This window comes from Apus apus, chromosome 3 (assembly GCF_020740795.1).
Source record: "Apus apus isolate bApuApu2 chromosome 3, bApuApu2.pri.cur, whole genome shotgun sequence".
Lineage (NCBI taxonomy): Eukaryota > Metazoa > Chordata > Aves > Apodiformes > Apodidae > Apus > Apus apus.
In genome coordinates, this window is record NC_067284.1 from 53903868 (window position 1) to 53926905 (window position 23038).

Below are 23038 nucleotides of genomic sequence, written 5' to 3' on the forward strand. Positions count from 1 at the left end.
TTTCCACTCCCAACTTCCAGATTTAGTTTGTGGTCAAGTTTGTTTGTTCTACGTTAATTGACCTGTACTAAGCAGGCTTCAAAATACGGGCTTAATACATATGTTTTTAAAATACACCATTAAAACAGTGTCCTCTTATAAATTTAAATTATTCAAGAATGTTTATATTTTTTGAATAAATTATGTGGATTCTGTTGTGGCTGTTGAAGAGTATCATTTTGGTATAGTAGTTTTTATTGTGAAGTCAAGCAGGCGCCACGAAAAATGGGATCTTTTTTCTCTCTAACTTGTAGCTGTTGGAGATTGAGAATAGTTCAGGGCTGGCCAAAGTTCCCTTTATCAGTGTTCAGGAGGCTTCTCCCTTGGAGGTGAAAACACATGCTGTATTTCAACAAACACAAGAACTTCAGTACACTGGACTGAAAGGCCAACAGTCATCATCTTGTCTGACATCACTTAACACCATCGTAGCAAATGTTCATGTCAAACTTTAACCACTTTTGTTTTGTTTTGTTTTCACTGGTTGTGGAGAAATGTCCAATAGCTTTTCCAGCTCTTTAAGAGAAACCTGGGGGCGAGTGGTTGCTTTTTCACAGAATATACTTGTTTGCCGGGCTGTGTTCATTTCATTTAAGCAAAAATGTTGAGAACAACTCATATGCTGCATAGCTGCTTTAAAAAATGCCAAGGAAACACCTTTCTTTACTCCTTTTTTAATTCAGTAGTGAGAAACTGGTTAGCAAATAAAACCTGCAGGCCAGAAACTAAAATTACTTGTCATTGCTAGGATGTATGTTGCATTTTGCAGTATATATTTATTTAGAGGTGGTTGTTTTTTTCCTCTCCTTCTCCCCCTGCCATTCGTGGCTTTTCACTTTGACTGTGATAATTTATTCAACACTGTTTTCAGAGCAATAACCTACTTTTTGGCAAATCGTTCAATTCTTTCCACAGTAGTGTGGGTATTTCCCCCCCCCCCCCATGTGTTTATTAAGGGTCTACAACAAGGGGGAAAAACAAGGTATCTTTGGGGAAAAGATGCTGCGATACGCTTGAAAGCAAGGACTCAATCCAAGTCATTATACATACGTGAGGAAAACTCTCTTATTATACACAAAGGGGTCTCGTCTCTCTTGGATGCTCGTACAGTCTTCATTAACCTTTGTAGGAATTATACACATCCAGTGAAGCTGGGTCTAAAGTACCCAGTCCCTACATACACTAAAAATACCAGCGGGAGTGTGACGTGCGTGTGTCAATAGAGTTGTCTTGTACAATCTAACACAATGTTGCTGTAATCTATTGTTCAGAGCGACGTTGCAGGGGAGGAGGGATGTATAGCCGGTCTTGCTATTTCATCATTCTCCCTTCGAGTCTGACCAGTAGCATCTTGTCATTACAGGCATGGAATTCTAGCAGTGAAAAGGGAGTGTGTGTGTCTGCTAGCCGGTGCCACTTTCTGGTGGCCCTGCACACTCTTTCCGATTGTTTTGAATTTAATTTACAAGTAAGGTGCTCTTTTTAGCCAGCACTTTCGCCGCAGCGATGCCTGCTGGCTCTGCAGTGGGAAGAGATGGAAAGCAGTCAGCCCTGGGCTGAACTGGGCCCTGAAGCAGTACACAGCCATCTTAATTGCTGCTGCTCCACTGCTTGAAGAGATTATGGCTCTGGTTCTCCCAGCACGGAGCCCTGTGCACCGGCTCCGGCGTGGCTTCTTGCCCATTGGCGCAGAGATTTCATCGTACCCTGGTCCTGTTTGTGGATTGGCATCTCCTGCTTCCATGCAAGGAGGCCCCGAGTGCCAGACTTGTGGAAAGACACCGTGATGTGGAGCAGGGGGAGCTTCTTGGCTGATCCTGGGGAGGCTTGTGTGTAGAAGCCCTCGCATATTTTTCTGGTGACAACAAGCAGAGTCTGCTGAATAATCAGCTAATCATGTAGTAAAGTCAGAGAATGTGGCCTAGTGCTGTGCCTGGTTTTATTTACTGCAGCTCTGATTTCCTACTACTAATGCCCAGGTGTGTAATGCAGCTCCTAGTACTTGAGCCTTTGATATTGGCAGCAGTGTTGCTCAGCCTGTGTGTACCCAGCACAGTATAACTTGATTCATGCTTGGCAGGCCTGGCTGCTTCCTTAATGCTGCCACGTGGAGACCCGAATTTCAGAAAAAAATCTCAGCCCCGCTCTTTGGGGTGGCTCTGTGGAGCACTGAGTCTCAGCCAAGCTGATCCCTGGTGAGGAGGCTCCCCCGTGGTGGCACAAGGGATGTTGTGAGTAGACGGTGCATGTAGCCGTCCTGGGGAAGGATGTAAAGAGAAGTTAATGCTGAGGTGACCCAAGGAGAGGGCAGCATTGCCATCTTAATGAAAGTACCCCTTCCTACAGTGCCTAACCCTAACAAAACAGCTCCTGGTAGTGGGAAGGGGGGAATCCTCCACCCTGGTCTGACTCGAAGCAGAGGTTGGTGGTCAGCGGGGCTGCATCTGCACCAGGTCTGCGAAGGGCTGAGGCAGCATTAGCAATTATAGAAAACTTGTTTCATGAAGCTTCCAGTTAAGGACAAGACCAAAAAAGGGCAGACTGGGGTCTTGTTTGCATCTGCTGGGCACTGTTGTGAGGATGCTGATGGGAAGTCCTGTCTGAAGCAGAACATGTGAGAATTGACATTTTGGCTGTGTGAGACATTTGAGAGAGAAATTACTTCTACTGGGCAGTCCAAACCTGTTCTTTTTTCCAGTAAAGATGACTGCCTTCCTGTACATGAATAAAACCTATTTTGAATAAAAGTTTTCTGGCCCTGGTATGTTAAAGCTGTATTCCCTCTCTTGCTTTGTACTGAAAAGAAGTTGTCAGAGTTGCTTAGACCTTCTGCTCTTCACTTCAGCCTGGCAGCTGGTTTGAAATACACCTAGCTAGCTTTCCATGCACAGAACCTGCGTGGTCTTGTTCACCTTCTGTTTCTGCCAGGGTAGTCTTTAATGGTTTAACGCGCTAACAAAGGCTCGTCTGATTTAAACTTGCATTACATTCTGCTACCCTGATAGAATTCCTAATATTATAAACACCCTTAATAACACAGCTATAATCTAGAAAACCTGCTCTCCTTTTTCCAAACGATTACTTAATGAGGCAGTAATTTATTCTAAGCTATATTTATTGGAGTCCATTCTAGCTTATCAGACATGCTCTCTAGTGTGTGCAGTTAGTCAAAAACATTAAAACTGCTCCCCTTCTTCCAAGGGGACATGTTACATTTAGCAAACTGACAGCATTAGAAACTGTTTCCAATTTAACAGAAGCATATGTTTCCTGCAAGACTTAACACACTACAGAATCGGAGATTGCCTTAGACTGTGGCTTTGCCTTATTTTAGCGTGGCAAAAAGGAGCTGGAAACTGAAGGCAGAAGTGGAGTTTGTAACTGTGTTTTTGGTTCTTCTGCCTGGTTTTGTTTTTCTGAGAGCCTTCTAGCAGGTCTTTGATGGGCTGCAAGTTTAAGAAACTATCAAGAAAGTAGTGTGGGCGGCACACGTAGAGCTCTCACTCAAAATGCAGTTTCTGATCATTAACAGCAAGAGCTTGCTTTGCCCTCTGGGCCTCAAATAGTACAGTATGCAACAAGGGAGAGCAGGCAAGGCACGAGGATGGAAACAGTAGGATCAGATTACAGTTTCAAAATATCGCTGGAACACGTTGGCTGGCGTTACACTATTGACTGGCTTTATAATTGCATTGCTTATTTGCTAGGGAAGGCTTCACCTTACTTTGTGATTAACACGGATTCTCCTTTAGGGACCTGGGGGCTCCAGGCTCTGAGTACCAAAGTCAAGCCCCATGAGAACTGCGTGACTTCAGATGCTCCTCGAATGAGAGGCTGAGCTTCCTCTGATGTCTTGTCTCCTGTGTGCTGAGAGGTTTCCTTGTGCAGTCCCTAGCTAATTTCTGCCGAGAGTAGCCTCTGAAAATCACCCACTGTGGTTTTCCTTCTTGTTTCAATTTTAATTCGAGACTAGAAAAGACCACTGTCACTCATCTTGCCAGTTGCTCTCCCCCCAGTCTCACGAGTGCCCAAAGTGAGGGGCTAAGGCTGCATTTCTATAGGGAGAGGACAGGACTGCCTTTCTTGTTGAATACAGGAGGGGGTTCCTTCCTGCCGGGGTGCTGAGCAGCTTTGCTTGCCTCTCTGTTGCTTCTGGAAGAGCTGAGGTTCACCCATCCACCAGAGGAGAAGGGAAGAGTTAGGTCCCTATAAAAGACACGTGAAAAATAACTGCCACTTAGTTATTGCTGGCAGTGACAGCCTTGCAGCAGAGTCTTGCAAACATAAGAGCAATCCCCTGTACTCTCTGGAAGTGCAAAGCTACCCGGGAGGCCAAGTTTTTGATATAGCTCTAAAGGAGAGTTTTGTAAGTGTTTATTAAAGCTCACTCAGTTGAAACAAAAAATAATAATAATTACAAAAAAACCCCAAATACCCAGAATTAGTGTAAGATGTTTTAAGTGTCAGAGAAAACAAGCCTCATAAATGGGGAATGTCTGAGCACTGGGTCTGGCAAGGACAGAAACCCGAGCACAGCTCCATTCCCTGTACCTCTTGTCTAGGTTTAGGGGTTTTGTTTTCTAACTGATGTGTGACATGAGACCCAGTTCTTAGCAGGCAGCAGTCATCGGGAGTCCTCTCTAGCCAGGCAGCATGGACGCAGTACACTCAGACAAGTAAAATCTGCATCAGATCCTGAGAAGCAGCCTTGCAAAAAAAAACAAAACAAAACCAATAAACAAACAAAAAACCCCACACCACCCGTCAGTGTACAAATTGTGAGCCAGCTGCAGCATATTGAACGTAGCCGTGCGTTACTGCGTGGTACACGCTGTACTAGCTCCCAGGGATGCTGCCGTGCCAGGATTTCAGGACCCTGGTGTCAACAGATGAAGTCTTCAAGGAGGGGTGATTTTCATCACACAGTGACTGTCACCTCTGAAAGTCTGTGTTGCTTATTTGCTCCAGTCCTGGAGTTGAACCTCAACACCTGGGCTATTCGGCTTTCTTCCTTGTTTTTAGCGAGGCTGGGAGAGGGTGCCAGATTTATCCTGGCGTTCCCCTCTGCTGTTTTCCTTCCTTTCCAGCTTCGAATGGGAGGAGGTGGGCTGGCTCCCAGCTGCTGGGGCAGGTTTGCTCTGCTTTGCCAGGATTCTCCAGTCCCAGGACCATCATTCTATGGGGGATGATCCTGTGGTCATGTCCCTGCGGGGGGGTCTTCCCAAGATATGGCTGCTCACCCTCTCTGTATCGTGACCTTGTGGATATGGAAATGGGGAGCGGGAGAGAGAGTTTTACCTATTTGCCTCCCTCTATCTCTAGGGGACAGGTGCTTTGAAGTTGCAGGGACTGGTTACAAGTTCAGGTGGTCCCTCAGGCTGGATCTGGCAGCCCTGAAATGCCTTGCAGCAGCTCAGCCTGCCTGTGCTAGCTCAGAGGATCTAGCCCTCGTCTTACCAGTTGAACCCAGTTGGCACAAAAGGCCTTTTTATTTTGGTCCTGCAGTTATCTATGCCAAATCCTGATCCTGCTGAAGTCAGTAACAAAACAGTCATTGACTACCGTTGGGCCAGGATACAGCCAATGCAACCCTCAAGGATGAGGAGTGAGGGATGGAGGAGAGGAAAATAATACTGCATGTGCCAGAAGTGACACAGAAAGCACTTGCGTGATTTACTAGATGAGAGTCTCCGAGAAACCCTGGTGAGGTTCATTTACACCTGAGGTTTGGGAAACTTTGTTTTGGGAATGAAATGGGCAAATTCAGTACTCCCTTTGCAGTTTGGGGAGTTTTTTGGGGGGTTTTTGTGTTTCTTTTTCTGCACACGTGTATGTGTGAAGTAGTGTTTTAATTCCCCCAAGTTGCCTTTTTTTTTTCCTTCCCTCCTCCTCCCATTTTTTTAATTACCCAGGATTTCAGAAATTAACTGGTCCTTCTTTAAATTCCACTTTTTGCCCAACCCCCTGCTGCTGGTGTCTCCTTTGGCTGCATGGGGAGGAAGGGTTGCTTGTGGACTCTGGGGTTTGATGCTTTTACCTTTTTGAGCAGTGTGGCATTTGTTCCAAAAATGAACCTTGCTGTATTAAGCTGTTCGTTCTCTACACTGACTGATAGGGTTGTGTAAATATGTGAGTGGAAACGAGACTTCTTAAAGATCCTTTTCTGCTGTCCCTCTTGGTGTTTAGTTCCTCTTTCTTTTTTTTTTCCTTCCTGTCTGCCTTGATGAGCAGGGAGGGACTAGTGGGTTGTGGAATTGATTTCCAAGAAATCAGTCTTGAGAGACATTTTAAACTAAACTGTTAAAAGCCTTTGAGAATTAACATTAAAGGGTATTTTTATTATTGGTGAGATAACCAAATCACTTACTCTCCTCCATTTTTATATATGTATTGCTTCCCTATGCCAACTCCCAATTGTTAAAGACAAAGAGCAAAGGATTCATCACTAAGTGGGCTCAGAGACATAGTCAGGCATTGCCCAAGCTTTTCTGTGTTTAATCGATGTTGGTTGACTCCAGAGAACCACCCGCTCCAGGCTGATTATCTCTTCTACTGAGCCCAAACTGCATTTTTTTCCAGCTCTGTCTGAAGAGCATGCAGAGCCAATAAAAGGAAGCTAAATGACATTCAAATGAAAAAAAATATATAGATTACTTTTGTTTTTCAATTAAGAAAAGCCAATTCCCAAACAATGCTAGGGTTTTTCTGGCTCTGAGGCGCGTGCAATCGCCCTAAATGGGCAAAAAAGCAAGTTGAATCTTTCTCAGTAACATTGGTTGAGCTTTTGGTTATGGGTCTTCCAGAGCTGGAGCTGACTGGTGGAAAATATTGGGAAGATCTCCAAGAAACTCCCCTCCACCCCAATCCCCAGATAAATGCAGTTCTTCTCTTGCCTTTCTTCAGCTTTCTAGTTCCACATACTCAAAGTAACATTGAAAACTAACTTGCATGACAAAACCCTGCAACACCCTTTATTAAAACAACAACAAAGCGACATCCCATTTCAACTCTTAATGCTTGGCCCCAAAATTGCTTGCTGGCAGACGGATGGAAACGCAGCAGAAATACATCTGGCTGGGATTGCTTGCTCAGCCAGAATAGATCCATGAAAGACCCTCAATGGATATGAACCTTTGTGGCTGCCTGTCCAAAATACTGTGTTTTGGTGGGATGCAATTGTCTGGCTGTCCCCGTTATAGACATCTGACTTGGTGGGCAACTCTGTCTCCTGACACTCGGGAGAGTGCAGGTATATCCCATTTTATGCTGATGTTTGGCTGACCCGATCTGTAGGTTTGGCTGTTTTATTTTCCCAGCAGGAGTTTTGCTGGAAGGCTAGGAGCAAAGTTTTTGAGATGAACTGAACCAGATCAAATATTGGCATTGTACAGCTTTTTTTTTTTTTTTTTTTTTTTTTTTTTTTTTTTTTTTATGATGTTCAGTATCTTAGGACATACAACACTGATCTCTTTCATGTAGGTGTGAAACTTTTGGTTGAAAGTGGGAAGAGATGGTTTCAAAAACAGGCAATATTGTCTTAAGCTCTGGTGGTCCGAAACTATACAATCCCTTTATGGAGATCCAGAGAAAGGCTTGCAAGCCTGAAAGCATGTCTGCTTTTACCAACTCTATCAGTTGGTCTAAAAAGATACTGCTGCCTTGCTTCGCTTAGAAAGAATAAAGTGATTTATGGAAACTGGAGGAAAACGTTTTTACAATTCCTGTTTGCGTGCCAGAGGAGAAGGGAATAAAATAAAACTTGATACAGCTGAGAGTGTGGTGGTGCTCATTTGAGCCCACTGTTTGGGGGAATAAAACCCTCTTGCTTAGGCTGGTGTCCTACTTTGCTGCTTGGATGGTTAAGCCCGCTTCAGGGAGCATTACTGGGGAAAACGAAACTGAAAGCTGTGCTGACAAGTTGCTAGGTGAAGTGGGGAGTTGCCTGATCTATTTCATCTTTTAAAAGGACAAGCTCTGAACTAAGCTACATGAAGATCGAGTGAGATGTGAAGCTTGACAGTCATACATACAGGAAACCTTGAATCATTTCTAAGCTTCCTGGAAAATGACGTAGTGAGGTTATCGTTGTGTTTACTATGATAATCCTGTAGCTCTTACTGATCAGCTTACAAAATGCATTAACTAGCAGCCCCTCAGTCTTGGATGCTAGTGGGCTCAGTTGGGTTCACTGGGACATGTGTGCTGATGTTCCCTGACAATAACAATTAATAACTGAGCGCAGGGAAGGGAGTGTGGCCATGCAAAGGCTCAGCTTTCTTTATCATGGGGAAAAAGGTTTACTCTGTGCAGGGAATATTTTTATACATTCCTGGCAGAGCCTGACAAACTTCAGAGCTCTAGTAGTCCCCAAGCCATTTACAAATTTCTCCTTTAAATAGAGCATTGCGGAAGGAGCATTGGTATGTCTTTAGGACAGAGTCTGAGTCTGTCTTTTTTCAGGGAGAGTAGATAGTAGGAAGGGATGGAAAGCTGCTAGCTCTCCTCCTAACCCATCACTGCTTTGAAACTGTGCTGGACTTGGGCAGGGGTTTTGATTCTTGCTAGCCCAGTCCTCTGTTTTTTGCTCTGTCTGACCAAAGTGGGAGGAAGTGTCTGTTGTGAACATCTGAACAGCAAAGCAACCCTTCCCCCCCACACACACCCCTGCCCTGCACCCCAACCCCACGTGCACAGCCCTGGAGTAGTCCATGGAATGACACTAGGGAGCAGAGAAAAACCAGACTTCGGCAGTAGTGCTAAATTTCAGAGTTTTTTTCACCCGAGATTCCAGGCGCGGGGATTGCTGGTAGCTGGCCAAGGAGCTTGGATGGCAGCCTACCCGTTCCTCAGCTCCGCTCAGCTTGCTCCCTCCCCCCTCTGCCTTTCTTTTTTTAATTGCATAATATGCTAGAAAATGATCTGGATTTGGGACTTATTTTTAACCAGAGGAGGCTCACTTCACCCAATCTGATTCTGGATTTAACATCCAGCAAAGGCTTCCTGAAGCTCTTTTCTTTTTGCATTGAAATCCTGACTTCTTTTGCCCCCTCTCCTGCTTCAGAAGGGCTCTTTGCCTTTAAATGTTTTTCAGACATTCCTGGGGATGTTTGCAAGTCCTTAGCTACCTCAGGCCAGTGCATGATGATCAAATGGGTGTTAGACCCACCTGGTGCAGTCATTTTGCAGGCGTGGATCCCGTTGGGGGAAACAGGAATTGTACTCAAATAAGGAAGGCAAGTTTTGTCTCCTAGACGATAGCTGCGTTGAAAAAGTTTGTATGAGAGGAGTCAGGTTTGGGGTTAAAAAAATCTATTTATATGCCTGTTGCAACTTCCCTCTGCGTAGCTGGGGCTGGAAAGCTTCTTCCACTCTTTTTTTTTTTTTAAAAAAAAACAACGAGACAGAAGCCTTCATGGCATTTTATTAGTGTTTTGTGAAATGGAGGGAGGGATGAACAGGGGGCTTTCTGTGATCCTATAGAAAGGGCAGCTGGGTTAGTGCTCCAGCACCTCAGGAAAATGAAGGGAAAGCCAAACGTTTGCCCTGAGATGTGGAAGCAGGCCAAGTGTGGGGTGCTGCTCTGCAACACCTGCAATCCTGCCCCTGGTAGGACTTTTTCTCAGCTGATTTGATGCAGCCCATGGACAGGCAAAAGAAGTGTAGTAACAACCTCTGCTCCTTCTAATTTTGATTTATATGTGATAAAACAGCTTTTCTGGTAAACTGGGTCCATGCAGGTAGTGAGGGAGAGTGTCAGAGGGAACCAGGCATCTCACAAGCGCTGAAAGAAGCGCCAGTCACAGGGACCGTGCTGTTTCACCCAAGTAATCATGATATTTCAACAAACCAAAACGTGGCTACACACTGAAGATGGGTGGTGGTGTAGGACAGAGGGTTTCTGACTAATACCCTCCATGTTCAGAAGCATAATGTTAGGTCGTGCCTCTGTCACAGCACAGCGATTCCTTCATTCCTCTGTGTTTGGGGGGATCTGCATGTCACTAAAATAATGGTGACAAAATGAGGCTGGGACTGTGCTGTGTAGATGAGCGTTTCCAGGCGCTCTGAAACATCCTGGAAGAGACAGCGCTGGGGATTGAAATGCCCTACTTACTCTTAGCTCAGAAATGATTTATGATGCAGGGCAAGTTTGGTAAAATTCCCTTTGTTTCCTTCTTCAAAATCTGCCATCTGACCAGGAGACAAGCACATGCATTTATGCGGATTTTTTGTTCTTTAGAAAGCTGTACGGCATTCTTTTGTTCTCAAATGAAACCTGGCATGGTTGTAGTCCTGTGTGGGGTACATGCTTCAATGGGGGAGACAACTGGTGCATCTGGAACGGTGCATCCTTGCTCTGGTGCTGTTGTCTGTGGTTGATGAGGTCTTTGAAGTCTTACCAGAGGAAGCAAAGGTTGCCGGCATTGCTTTGCCCAGGCAGAAGCTGAGGAGATTATTTCAGACACTCCCGTGTGAAAATGCTTCCCGTACCCAGCAGAGCAGGGGGGTGAGAGCACAGCCCACCCCAGCCCCTAGGCAGAGCTGGTGGGGATGCAGTGCATCCCCCCATTGCCAGGGGCAGGCAGGGCCTGTGCTCCCTCCCACCTGGGCCCAGAGGCTGGGACTAGGGCTGCTCTCTGGGGCTCGGTTTCTGGAGGGGCGTGCTCAGTGCTTCAGCAGACAGCAAAACTCCTTAGAAACTTTCTGAGGCAGATGGCCCTTCCCTAGAGTGGGACCCAGGCACTGTCAGGATTGAAGGCCCTGGCTGCAGCAGCAGAGTGTAGTGCAGAGAATGGTCTTGGGGATTAGACTGAAAGACCTGACAGATCATAATCTTTTTCATCTGTAATTTATCTGAGTGCAATAACTGCATTTCCTGCTCTAGTGGTTTAGTCCTTATGTGATCAGTTAAATTAACCCACGAGGTCAGATATGCATGTATCTTGGTGTCTAAGGGGCTGACTCTTCTGACTTCACTATGGAGGTTTCTCTCAGTTTACGACTGCTTGAGCCTCGCTCCCCTTTCCCCCATAAACACACTTTTGAATAAAAAGGGAAAGTCATTGTAAGGCCCTTGGTGTATTGTGTTTGTATTCCCAGGCACAGCACTGCATCAGTCAGGAAATGTAAAGGAACAATCAGTATAGTATGTGTTACTTGTGCACCTATGTGCAGATATTTGGGGACTATAGGTTTAACATACGCAAGAGGTAAATCTGCTGACAAGCGCACAAGGGCTTGAGTTTTGTAGGTGCTGTTTGAATTCCTGCTTGGAATTTACCAGCGTAGCCGTGCTTAAACATGTTGGACCCGAGCATTGTGTTAAGGTAGCTTCTGCTTCCTCATCACGCTGCTTTGGCCACAAGCAAGTTACTTATGTGGACAGATTTCCACTGGTGACTGTTACGGGGAAGTGAGGAGGGGACAAAGCAGCCGGTCTGTCCACACCACGTGTGCAAGGGAGTAAGTGGGCTGGAGTGGTGTTTCTGGTGGGAAGAACAGGCTTCAGGCTCACTGGGTTCACTGATCTCTCTTTTTCCCTTTCAGATATATGTTGGGGAAAGGAGGAAAGCGCAAGTTTGACGAGCATGAAGATGGGTTGGAAGGCAAAGTGGTGTCTCCCACTGACGGTCCCTCTAAGGTGTCTTACACCTTACAGCGTCAGACTATCTTCAACATTTCCCTTATGAAACTTTATAACCACAGGCCATTAACCGAGCCAAGCTTGCAAAAGACAGTTTTAATTAACAACATGTTGAGGCGAATCCAGGAAGAACTCAAACAAGAAGGCAGCTTGAGGCCCATGTTCATGACCGCTTCGCAGCCCGCCGACCCTCTCGGCGACAACTTCCGCGAGGCCCAGCCGGCGTTCAGCCACCTCGCCTCCCAGCCCCTCCTCCCCACTGACTTCGTAAGCACTACGCCCCTGGAGTCTTGCCTCACCCCAGCCTCTTTGCTCGAGGACGACACTTTTTGCACTTCCCCGACTGTCCAGCACGATGGTCCGACAAAACCACCACCTCCTGCTCTCCAACCAGTAAAGGACAGCTTCTCCTCAGCCTTGGACGAAATCGAGGAGCTTTGTCCAGCACCTACCTCCGCAGAGGCAGTAGCAGCGGAAACAGCAGCCGATGACTCTAAAGACCACCCCAGCCAGTCCAACGTTCAAAAGCCCGAGGGCCTCTCAGAGAGCAGAACAGCCGAGTCGAAGCTCATGGATTCGCTACCTGGCAACTTCGAGATAACAACTTCTACAGGTTTCCTCACAGACTTGACCCTGGATGATATTCTGTTCGCTGACATTGATACGTCCATGTATGATTTTGACCCCTGCACGTCTGCCACGGGGGCTGCCTCAAAAATGGCTCCTGTCTCAGCAGATGAGCTCCTCAAAACTCTTGCTCCGTACAGCAGTCAACCAGTTACTCCAAATCAGCCTTTCAAAATGGACCTCACAGAACTGGATCACATCATGGAGGTGCTTGTTGGGTCTTAAAATACAGACATCTAGCAATTTTTTTTTTTTTTTAAATAATTTTAAGTACCAGTATATACACTCAGTAGTATTTCCATAGTCCCTCCCACCCGATTCACAGCACTGTGCATGCGTCCTTGCTTGCCTTTTTTGAAAAGAAAAGGATCACACTAGTTTTTGCTTCAAGCAGAGTTGGAGTGCCTTCATCCATGTATGACCACTTCTAATGTATTTTTTTTAAAGTGGTTCCTCAAGGAAGACCGAATATCCTGGTATAGGAAAGAATATGTATTGTAGACAATGTTATGTTATTACAAAAAGAAAAAAAAAAAAAAAGAAGAAAAAAAATGGTAAGAGCTAAGCACAAGGATTATGTTGGGGAAAGCTGTAAATTGCATGTGCATATTTGTCTATTTTTTCTATAAGTTTTATTGCGAGAGGTAAAAAATTTTATTATTTAGATAATCTCAGTACCATTTTAGCCCTGTATAGGTTGACTTAGCAATTCAGCCTTTTGGAGGCATTAACCTGCTCCTCTTTAAGTGTTGCATTTACATGGCTGTTTAGAAACTGCTGCCCAAATTTATTTTCTATTTTTGTACAGATTCTGCAGTTTATGATATTGTTTTTTCTAAAAACAAATGCTGTTTATACACACACAAAAAAATAGCTATTTTGATAGGATTTGCTCACATAGTTCCTGCATAATTCAGATGTACAAGAACCACTTGTACTTTTATACAGAGTTGTAATGTTTTATATGTGTATGGTGCAAAGAGAAAATTGGATCAAATAAGCCTGCAGTCGGTTTCCCTGAATGCAAACAAAAAAGTGCTTTAAGAAAGGGCTGGGAGCTGCTTCTGTAGGAGTTTCACAAGTGTTTGCTCCCTGCTGTACCCACTGCGCACTACTGTGATTCCTGAAACTTAGAGCCATGTCCTTTTCCAACACGTATGTGAAGCAGTTGGCAGGAAACAGTTGTGGAACTTCACCCAAAGAGGTCCCGAGCACCGCAGCGGCTGCAGCCCCCGAGCCCGCCTGCATCCCCAGCTGGGGTGCCCATCCTGCGGGATGTGGAGCGCCTTAAGACGGCGGCAGATCAGCACGTCCTCACCCGAAGCTCCTGGGAATGGTTTTGAGGAGGAACATGCCCCTTGCCCACTGAGAGCCAAGCTCTGGCTGCCATCTTCCTGACCGACGAGCGTACATGTGGAGCGGGCAGAAGACTGGTGTTGACAGCATCCACTCGCCCTTTCTTGGAGCATTTCTCCCTCCCTCTCCCCACCTCACTGTGCTAAGTGCTGAAAAAGGCAACTTCAGTATTACTGCAGTGAAGCTCATCTCTTACCTGCACTGGATGGACTTGCTTGAATATCCATTGCTGTTGAAACTGGAGCCAGTCGTGTTACATCACTTGGCATCTCGTATAGGGTTGGTTTCTTGTATCAACTGTGTTACCTGCTTTACACTTTATAGACCTGTTTTACAATGAATATACAGACACAGCTTTCTATGCATGGTCCTGTTCCCCCTAACACCTGAGGCGTCTTCTCGTTACTGCACCAATAGCATTTTTTAAGTTCATTGTGGTGTACATTTAATTTAAAAAAAGATAAAGAATAATGTTTGCAATGTATCATGCCTATTGCTGAAGTTGCTATGGCATTTTAGTTTTTTCAATGGTACTTTAGCTGTTGAGCGCCAGTTACAACCTATATTGTTGACATGCCTATGGCTTCTTTAGGAATAACTTTTATATTTATTTAAGAAATTTTAAATTATGTTTTACGTCATTTGGCAATACTCAGTCAGTTCTGCTCCCTTCTTGTCATGGATGAAATTGGGTCTTGTCTGCCTTTTTTTCAGGAGGCAGCTTTTTTTATAAATTGGCACTTTAAAACAGGCCATATATATCTATATTTATTAGTAGGTAGGTAGATAGATGTAACGTAGATATGCACACAGACACAGTGTAAAAGCCAATACATTTTGCAATGAAGGAACTTCTAATGGAAATGAAATGTGTCACGTACAATTACCAAACGCGCTTCTGGCTCCTAATTCATCTGCCAGGGTGAGATGGGGGGGGGGGGGGGGGGGGGGAGGACTGGCTGAGGGAGGGTGGGTTTTGCTTGCTTCTTTTTTTGTTGTTTTTTTTTTTCCAAGCTCGACTCAGTGAAGCAGCAGGATGCTGGTGGATTTGCAGTTCTTTTCCTTACATGGAATAAAAATAGAAGAAAGAAAAGAGATGGTTAATGCTTCAAGCAGGAAACCATTGACCAAGCCTAGTTTAGGGACCACTGGAAGTCAGGGGGTGGGGGAGGAGGGGACACACACACACACGCTCACTCTCACACCTGGCAGCCACTGGACCTTGCTCAGCCACACTCCTTGGCCCTTGTACGAAAACAAACAGCCCTGCTGGATTCTGCACCTCTTGTAAAACTGGAGTAACTGGGAAGGCCTTAGCTTTAGGGGGGGGGAGTGTCTGTCTGCACAAACCTGCAGGCAGGCGGGAACAGCAGCAGTTCCACATGGTAACTGGGTAAGCACTTGCCTTACCATGGTTACAAACTCATTTACAAGATGCTGGAGCTGCCCTTTTTTTTGGGGGGGGGGATTACTTGTGCATTTAAACAAATACCATATGCTAGGCAAAAGTTCACATTGATGCCATTTTTGGAGAGCTGTGCTGTTAAGTTTCAGTGGGGTTAGTTGAAGTTTTGGTATCCGCAGAACAGGAGGGGAGCTCTAAATCCACTTTACCACTCAGAAGAGGATGTCTGTGTATCCTTGGGGCAGAGTCCTCTTGGGAATCCCATAGGCCATAAACATACCTGAATTATGGGCCTGGGCAAAGGTTATCCAGGCGGGTGCTGCTCTGTAACCACAGCAGGCTCCAGAGGGAAGGGCTCAGCTGTGGCTTTCTCCCCACACGCTCACTTACTGTCTCTAGCGTGGCCTTTGCCATGGTCCTAACAGCAGCCACGCGTGGTGAGACCTACACCAGGGATGGAGATTGACATTAATGTGCAATGAAGTGACAAGATGGGAGCAGAATAAGAGAGCTTTGGATTTGAAGTGATTTTTTTTTTTTTCATAAATTATTTATTCTTTTTTTTCGGTTGTTTTTTTTCTTCTGTAAATATATTTATTTTATTGTGAGGCTAACAACATCTGGATTGTAACATGTACAGAATGTATGGTAGGAATGTATTCTCTTGTAGGAATGTAAATCTATATGAAAAAGGGTATGGGAGCCAGAAAGAAAAGAAATCGAGTTCCAGTCAGGATATGAATGGTTCACATGACTCCTTTTTTTTTTTCTTTTTTCTTTTTTGGTCCCACTCTTCTAATATGGGTCTAGTTGTTTGAAATATGCAAAAAAAGATATGGATGAGGGACAGTTTTATGTTCAAAATTAGTCCCAGTCAGGCTCACTACCCTGTCAACTTCTCAAGACAGGCCTCCCCTGGCAGTCTGATGGAATCTGCAAACACCATCACCTCCCTCGTGCTGGCCTGGGAAATACTGGGAAAAAAAAGTGATTTTTAAAAAATTTTTTTTAAACACACATGAGAAGTCCAGCCAAAGTCCGTGGGTCTGGAGGACTAAAGAAGCTTGCAGGATGTTACCTCCAGCCCCAGAAATTGTGACAGAGCTGACACCACCTCTTTGCCAGAAGGTAAGGCCAGACAAGAAGTCACAACCACACAGTGCACTTGTGGCAGAGGGTTTCCTTGCTCAAGTTCAAACTACCCACCTTGCTCTGTACGTCTGACCAGCCCATCCTTGGTCAACACAGGTCCCCTCTGGAGCCCAATGGGACTGCACAGCTCTCTAAGCAAAGGAAGGGAACATCGCTCTTCTTGAGAACATTGTCAAGCAGTGTCATATGCAAAACCATCACTCTGGCACCTTCCTTGCAGCCAGCTAGAACAGCAAGACAGCAAAGCCACTGTCTGAAGCAATCACTGTAAGAATAAATCTGGACCTTGTGAAAGGTAGTTTGGTTACTTCTCAGCGCTGTGTGTGGTAACAGCCTGGGTTGTTTAAAACCAATATTTTGAACCTAAAGTTTACACTTTTATCACCATTAAATTGAGTAAATGGTAATGGATCCTGTCCCACAAACAGTTTAAATCTTCCAGCATCTTGTGAACTTTTTGTTCTTATTACAGGGTTTCTTTTGGGTTGGTTTTGTTTTTTTTTTTTCCCACCCCATCAGGTTTCAGTATCCTGCTTCTGTGCAAGTTGCTTTCAGTGCTTCTGATTAATTAATTAGACTGAACATTTTTAAAGAAATTAGTCCTTTTTTAAGCACTTTTTTTTTTTTTCCCTTCCTGAAAATAAGCCTAATGCAAGTTCTGGAACCCCTTTATAAATGCAAATTGCAGATCAAAATCCCAACCTCAACCCCTGTCTAGTTCTCAGCATAATCCATACTAGTGCCTGTAAAGGCCAAGATTCTGGAAAAGGTGTAAATAGTGTGACATGTTCAGTGCATGGTTGTTTGAACAGGGCTTGTTATTGTCAAAAAAAGAAAAAAAGAAAAAAAAAAAAAGAGAAAAAAGGCTGTATTTCCCCTTCCCCTCCCACAGACCTTAGAGCTGTGCCTTTTCTATGCAATATTACAGACATATACATCTGAAACCAGATTACTGTATTCATATGTAGGTATGGGCTGTAATCAAAAAAAAACAAACACAATTGGACAAATGTACATGGAAATGAGCAGTCTTACTTTTGTAGTTTTATATTATACAATAAACAATAAAAAAATAAATACATAAAAATTCTGGCTTCTTTCTTGCCCTTCCCAAAAGAGGAGGGTGAGGCAGACCCCAGGGTTCAGGCAGACCCCAGGGGTCAGCCCTCGGGGGAGGGTCTCACCCCCTGTGCGGGAGGTGGCCAGGGACATGGGGGGAGGGGGACAGCCCGGTCTCGCCCCCCGCTCTCCTTTGCAGGACAAGAAAAAACGTCCCCTTGTGCCAGGCCTGTTCCTGGCATGAGGCTTTTGTCCCCAAGGCCAGAGAGAGAGGGGCCTTTGGGGGCCGTGGCTGTTCTTGGCCACCCCTTGGCGGGTCCCCAGGGCTGCTCGGCCGGGCTGTGCCGTGCCAGCAGCTGTACCGGGACGCAGCCAGGCGAGCCAGGAGCCGAATCCGTCCAGTTTTAATACGTACAACGCACTGTCCTTTAGGGCATTAAATCCCAGCAGGAAACATCTGATACCTTAATCCACCGCTTCACTTATCAGCGCCCTCCTGCCCCCCCCGCACCCCCACCCCCAGGTGACCGGTGTTTGCTTCCAGGGCCAGCCGGGAGGGACACCTCGCCCTCGTGTTTGGCTCAACCCTTTTGTGGCCACAAGGCAGGGAGCGTGGCCCAGAAGCGCCGGTCGGGCCGGCTTGTGCTGCGGTGCGCGGCGAAGGAGTCAAACCCCTCCATCCCATCCCCACCCCCATCCCCACCCCCATCCCAGCCCCAGCGCACCCTCCGCCCGGCCCCTTACACCCGGAGGAACACGGCAGCTCCATTTGGGAGCTGGAGCGGAGAGCAGACCAGCCCGAAAAGCAGCCGCCCCCCCCGTCCCGACACGCCGCGCTCAGCAGCAGCTCCGCGGCAGCCGCCGGCTCCTGCTCCCGGGGCCCTCCGGCCGCACCAGCCGCCGCCCCGGGACGAACGGCCGCGGGGACACGGGGAACGCAAAGGAAGGAGACGCGGAAGAATTAAAAGCCAGCCCAGGGATTGAGTTTCTGTCTGCTCAGCAAGCAAAGAGGTGAAACGCACCCGGGAGCACGGTGCGAACGCTCTGCCCGGCTGCGGGACACGGGGAGATGCTGCCCCGCTCCCAAAGCTGCCCCGCTCCTGTCGGCAACTGCCTTGTAAGAGCTTGCTCTCTCACTTCTGACTCGGTGGTAAGAGGCCCCTCGAGCCCCAAACGCCACGGCGGAGCCCGACCTACCCCCTCCTTGAGTGAGCGGCTTCCCACCCGCCCCAGCCTTGCAGCTTTCCTGCTCAGCAAGGGCAACCCATCGCTCTGGGCTCTTAAAACAGGGTACCCGTGCGAGGAGCCAGTGAGCTGCCCTTCCCCCCGGTGCCGGCCACCCCGGCAGCTGCCGGGCACCTCACACCCAGCCCCGCGCTGCACCCGCCTGCGTGCGGGCAGCAGAAAGCGACTTCGGGATTCGGCACAGGCACTAACCTGTGGTGCACCAAGCTCAGGTCTGAGGTACCTCACACTGACACCACACCGGAGGACTAAGGCACTTCCCTTGCTTCTTGGGGTGACAGGAAGCTGGGGTGTCCTGAGGATTGAAGGACAGTCCCTTCCTCTCAGAGGTGCACCTGCTGATGCACCCCAGGAGTTGGGTTTCCAGGCAGAGCAGCAGTTCCTTGCTGGCAGTGGTGGCCCAGGGCAGCTCTGTGGCTGCTCAGTATCAGCACAAGTCAGCACAGCAACATCACAGCTGACAACAGCCACTAAGCTCCTTTCTGGGCTCAAATAATTGGCAGACTGGGGTGTTGCAGCCAGGCAATCACCAGCTTTCACAAACCTTGCTCAAGAATATGCCGTGTGGGCAGAAACACACAAACACAGCACTGAGGCAAGGTGGGGACAGCAAAAGGCACCCTCATCTCACTGTGCTCCTGGTGCTCTCACCAAGGAGGGGGAATACTCCCCGCCCCTACCCTGCTTGTCTGACCCAGGCCTGAATGACACGCATCCCTCCCAGTGCTGGCAGCTGGAGTGAGCCCGGCTCCCAGCCCTGCCTGCACAGCACAGCCAGCTTCCCTGGACCACATGCATCTTGTACTCACCAAAGAAATCACAGAAGGGAAAAGCCATTGCGGAAAAAAAAATAATCCCTCCAGCCACAGGCAATGCTTCATAGAGCTGCTCTGAACCACAGCTCACCAATCAGCTGAGACAGGTCCACAGGGATGCCAGCTCCACAGCACAGATCTGTGCAATGAGCTTTCTCCCTGGTCCCCCTTTCCCCTTCCCACTTCACCCTTTTTCTCTGGGCTCCTTCATCTCCACTCCCGCTGAGCCTGCAGTCCCACTTGCCTCCATCACTGGGGATTGTGGGCTCCTCTCTCAGCCTGGTCCCTGCGTGCATCATCTGCCTCCTCTCCAGTCAGCTCCCTCCTTCCACAGCTCCTCTCGTTTTTGAAGAAATTGCCTTAGCAACTGGCAGCAGGCCAGCGAGATCATGGGTTTTTCCTCCCACCCCTCCTTCTCCTCCAAGTAATGAGGTGGCCAGGGACAGGGAAGGAGCCTTAAGACCTCATGTGCTGCAGCTGCAGAAGCCCAGTGTGTGGCAGTGGGCTGGGCACACCTACTGACTTCCAAAACATCCTCTAAGACTGATGCTCCAGGTATGCCAGGTGCTCTGGGGTGACAGGCAGGGACATTTCTTTCTAGTCCTCCTTCCCTCTCCCTTTTCCAACCAACATGTCCCCAAAAGCCAGCTAATTCCTCTCCAGACATCTCCAGCTCTAGAGCATCTGCCAGGACAAGGCACAACATAGGGCACAGAAGGCACAGGTTCAAATCACCCATTTCTGCAAGGATTTCCTTTCATTCTTCTGGGCCTGCCAAACCCACCTCATGCTACTCTCCCTGGACTATTTCCTCTCCTTTTCCCCCTATTCACTGGGCTTCCTCCCCCTCCCCCTGTTCCTCCCCTTGCCTCCTCTCCCTTGCACAGTTTGGCCCACAGCTGCCTTCAATACTTGCTGCCTTTATGTCTCCCTTCCTGGTGTGAGCGGGGTTGACACAGGTTTTGTGCCTGTGCCAAGCTCTGCATTTATTAGAGAGGAGGAGGGGGGAAAAGCAGCCACACAACCCCGGAAGTTTGTTAGAAGACAATACTCGGGCAGAGTAACATCAGTCTGGCTGCCCCTGCACGCTGCCTAAGAGCTTGCACAGGGATTGTTTGGGCTGCTCCAAAAGGAGTTTACTGCACTGCTCGCAATCCCACAGCAGAACTAACGTGCCCAGCCAGCTCCTGCTGCCTGCTCCTGCCTGCGCGAGGGGTCTGCACTGGGGTGGGAGGCAGCAAGGGACCAAACCCCCTTCCACTGTTCCAAATGTCATCCTTTTTCTCCTGCCCAGGGCCGCCAGGGGTTAATATTGTCGCAGCCAAGGTGGCACCTTACTTCAATCAAAGGTTTCCTCCTAAATTCCTCAGCATGGTCACACTTAGTGGTCTGCATCTCTTCCCCTGCCTGCCCTGTTTGGTGGAAAACTTGGTGAAGCAGATCTGCTTAATATAACCTTAAATTTTAGACATTAGGAGGAAATTCTTCACCGTGAGGGTGGTGAGACACTGGAACATGTTGCCCAGAGAAGTTGGGGGTGCCCCATTCCTGGAAGTATTCAAGGCCAGACGGGATGGGGCACTGGACAACCTGATCTAGGGGAAGGTGTTCCTGTCCATGAAAGGGGGGTGGAACTAGGTGATGTTTAAGTTCCCTTCCAACCCAAACCCTTCTATGATTCTGTAATTCTACGATAAATTAAGGAGGGTGGGGAAGCAGGAGACCCCACTGGGAAAAATCCAAAGGGAAACTTGAGGATTAGGGGTCATGAACCTGGGGGCCATGGATGAGGGAGGCTTCAAGTCCTAACTGTTTAGTAAACAGCAGCATTTTCCAGTGAGGCCAGGCAGCTGGCTCAGAACATCAACGCAAGGGGCGATCGATTTCAAGACAGCCATTTTTAAGCAGAGCCTTCTGCTTTCGCACCTCTTGCCTCCAGAAAACGTAAATGAGCTGCTTCTGCTGCCCTGAATGGGACTGGGGGGCCACTTCAGCTGCTGATGGCTGCCCCCAGCTAAAGACCACTGACAAGTCAGTGACCTAATTCAGGGCTGAGGAGCACCTATTCTCAGTTTGGAGAACACCTGTCCTGTATGCAACTCCATTTTTAAAGTCACAAACCACCTCACACAGGTTCACCAGAACATCATACTTCCCTCCAGGCTACAGGCATGGACCTCCAAATAAGACTGCAAGGACACAGCTTTAGGCTATAGCAGGGCTTGAGGAAGGTCTGGTGAGCTGAGCTGCCAGACTTTGGCTTTCACTGGATGAAAACAAGAGTGGAATCTGGACCCAGATTGTATCCCTCAGGAGGAAACATGTAAAAATGGAAGCAGCAGCAATACCCAAAGAACACAAAGGATCTGGCCAGTGCAGGCCAGAGATAATCCAGCTTCAGCAGCAAGACTTGGCCCCAGCTGTGGAGCTTTCATCCAAAGATGAGCTTGGGGGTCAGGACAGGAACAGCTCAACTCCAGGATCTCAAAAGTCTTCAGGGGTTACCTACAGGTCCTAGTGGTCTCCACAAGCAGCAGCTGCTCTGTCTCCTGCCCCCCAGCACTGTCAAACAGGGAGAAATCAAAGCTCAGGGTACACCACCAGCACAGACCTGAGCTGGATGTGCTCCAACAGTATCATGGTCACTGTTCCTCAGACCAGTTCCTCTTGCTGACAAACCTTGCAAGCACACTGACTCACAGCTGCCGAAGCTGGGGAGGGAAAACTGGATTTTGCTGCTCTGGGAGCCAGGTTGCTCCCACCTTGGAAAGGAAAAAGATTCAGGAAAGCAATAGGGCAGGGGAGCCGGGGAAGAGCTGATCTTGCAGTTTGCTCTTTTTGATGTCTCAGATGCAGACAGCAGCCCTGGAAGAAGTGATGCTGGCAGCGAGGCCACCCCTGTTTAAATGACCCCAACACCACTTGACAACAGCACTGAACACAGAGAGCAGAAGCAGCTCCAAGCAGAGATGAAAACATCACCTCCATGCCCCCAGTGCTACAGATTGCTCCCCAAGCACTGTGTGGCCTCACCAGTCTCACTGCTTATTACTATAAACCAAATTCTGGATGGTTACATTTGTCCAGTTTAAGTGAGTAACTCTAACGAAACTGAAAAATAATAATAAAAAATCATCTAATCACCTCTGCCACTCAAATTGGCTTATTGAAAAGCCTCGACTTAATGGGCCAGAGATCACCAGGACACCCAGAATGACTTGCAGAAAGGAGTATGGTTATGATTTGCACCCCCCTGTGGGGTGACAGGGCAGGGGCTGGCAGCGATGCGGAGCGACAGCCAGCAGGGCTGTAACACCTGCAGGGTCGACAGACGCTGCGGGAACAAAGCGAGGGCCGAAACACATCCAGTGAATCATCCCCTACCAGTTGGTTCAACCAGTTTGAAGTCCCACGCCTGAAAGCAAAGACAGCCCAAGACTGTGTAATCCCCAGCAAAGGAGTGGGGGAGAAAGGGAGAGAAACGTGCTGGGCAGGAGGGACGGCTCTCCGACATGGCCCTGGGGATGAGCTCAGGAAGGTGGCAAGTCCCAGCTTGCTCCCAGTTTCCTGCCAGAAGCTTTTATTCCTGACTCCCCTCCCATGCCTTGTGCTCCTCTGCCACAACCTTCCTCCAGGCATGGCTGCTCCCTCCAGGCAGGAGCTGGCACCTGGAGATCAAAAGGGAGCCTAGAAAAC

The 23038-nt window shown here is 47.7% G+C and overlaps 1 protein-coding gene across 3 annotated transcripts in view; it reads left to right on the plus strand.

The window, feature by feature from the left end:
• Positions 1-14146, plus strand: part of SERTAD2 (SERTA domain containing 2) — an 84921-nt gene extending 70775 nt beyond the window's left edge. For all 3 annotated transcript variants that reach the window (XM_051614928.1, XM_051614929.1, XM_051614931.1), the window contains one exon: positions 11587-14146. In XM_051614928.1, the coding sequence (XP_051470888.1) occupies positions 11587-12535 (949 nt within the window). In that variant the 3' untranslated portion in view covers positions 12536-14146. The remainder of the gene's footprint in view (positions 1-11586) is intronic.
• The last annotated feature ends 8892 nt before the right edge of the window (positions 14147-23038 follow it).